At 35.2% G+C, this 2120-nt stretch overlaps 1 protein-coding gene across 1 annotated transcript in view; it reads left to right on the top strand.

The window, feature by feature from the left end:
• Nucleotides 1-1470, top strand: part of LOC109845925 — a 3967-nt gene extending 2497 nt beyond the window's left edge. The window contains exon 5 of the mRNA XM_020415163.1: nt 480-1470. Within this exon, the coding sequence (XP_020270752.1) occupies nt 480-1379 (900 nt within the window). The 3' untranslated portion in view covers nt 1380-1470. The remainder of the gene's footprint in view (nt 1-479) is intronic.

The following is a 2120-nucleotide window of genomic DNA, read 5'->3' as shown; positions in this document are numbered from 1 at the left end:
CTTTCACAGAACTACCACGAACTTCAGAAGTTTAGCATAAGATTTTTTATTAAAGAAAATTAACTTGAAGTTTTTTTTCACTAAACTACCATGTACAATGATGGGTAATTTCTCACATGCCTCACACGCCACCAAGTTTTGCACAATTTTACCTTTCTGTATTATACATACGATTTATATTGCTCTCTCCCTCTTCATGAATGTTAAAAACCTGTAGTTTAGACATTTAATTCAAGACATTAATGCTGTTAATAATACTTTCTAATGGTTTATGATATTTTTTTCTGCAGTTTGAAACATACATGGTAGTTTTCTCCAATAGAAAAAGCTTGAAACATACATGATATTTTTCTGCAGTTCGAAACATACATGGTAGTTTTATGCAAAACACCCAAATGTTCATATTGGTTTTGTGAAATTTGTCTTTATCTTACTTTAAGAATCGATTATTTTTTGAAAATTTATCCTTTTCCTTTTAGCAGAGCAAAGAAACAGTAGAACCAAATGATACCTGGGTGAGCAAAGAAATCATCAGCAGAGATGGGCAAACGAAGCTCAAATCCAAAACCTTCTTTGCCTCCATCGATCAGCGCGATGAGAGTGCAGGTGGAGAAAGTGCCTGCACTGCCCTTGTCGCTGTGATAGCCGACGCACTCCTCTCAAAACAAGATTATGTCCCAAACAGGCTCGAATTCGATAATCTGATCAAAGAGGGATCAGTAGAGTGGCAAAAACTCTGTAATAATACATCATACATAAATCGCTTTCATAACAAACATTTTGATCTCGATACAATCCTAGAAGCAAACATCAGGGATATATCAGTATTATCGGAGAAATCATTTGTCGGGTTCTTTCAGCCAGAGAGCTTTGAGTCGTTATGTGGGGCCATGTCTTTTGATGATATATGGAACGAGATAACAAGTGATATAGGAGGAGAGCCAAGGATTTATATCATAAGTTGGAACGATCATTTCTTCGTGCTAAAGGTGGAGACTGATAGTTTTTATATTATCGATACACTGGGGGAGAGATTGTTCGAAGGCTGCACAAAGGCTTATATGCTAAAGTTTGATGATTTTACGGAGATGTATAGAGTATCGGAGAAAGGTGAAGAAGATGAACTAATTTGCACAGGAAAAGAGTGTTGTAGAGAGTTCATAAAGAGATTTCTTGCAGCTATACCGTTAAGGGAGGAGTTAGAGTTGGAAGAGAAAGGAACTGGAAATCCCAATACAGCATTGCATCAGAGGTTACAAATAGAGTTCCATCTCACACAGGCTTCTTCTAAGGCATTTGTGGTTGATGATATAGACTGGTTTCATCTCACACAGGCTTCTTCTAATGCGCTTGTGGTTGATGATATAAACTGGTGGTGATGCAAATATACGTAGTGTACTATTTGCATCACACCTATTGTAAATAAATGAACATGTCGATAATGTATATACATTTTTCTTGTGTGAGAAATGAGAAACTATCCCGTGGATCATGTACATTGAAAATGGTCCAAAAATATTCATACAGTACTATCATAAGAAATTCACTAAAATTTTGATCACAGGGTATCATTACTTGCTAGTGTGAGGTTAGGATAATGATTTAAGTCTTAATAAATAACAGAAAAATTACACCTGCAGGTTACTAGTTTATTACAGTCAATCTTAAATGATTTGGATCGTTATAAATTCTTCTACTGCTCAGCCAAAAGAACATTGAATCTAATTTATTACATCCTATAATCCTTCAAAACTTGGCCGAAGTCAATCCTTAAGGTCCTGATTTGGTCCAATTGTTCAAGTTTCTGTTTTGTATATGCTTGTTCTGGGTTTCAACAACAATCTATAGGCATAAGCTATATGATTGACTTATAAAGTTACTTGGAGCTTCACACATCTATCGGTTTCATCAGAGCTAAAAAAAAGGCATTTGCATTGGGAAAATAATTAGTAATGAAATATATGCATCCATTGTCAATCACTGTCTAATACTAAAGAAACATAAAAGTTCAGTCCACAATTGCTAGTGTTATCATGTTAAGTATCAAAGAGTGAACTTTGTCACACCAATTCTCTGATTTCCCTGGTCAACAGGACACAAACAATGAGAAACAAAATTAT

Source organism: Asparagus officinalis, chromosome 6, assembly GCF_001876935.1.
Source record: "Asparagus officinalis chromosome 6, Aspof.V1, whole genome shotgun sequence".
Lineage (NCBI taxonomy): Eukaryota > Viridiplantae > Streptophyta > Magnoliopsida > Asparagales > Asparagaceae > Asparagus > Asparagus officinalis.
This window is presented reverse-complemented; position numbering and strand designations above follow the sequence as displayed.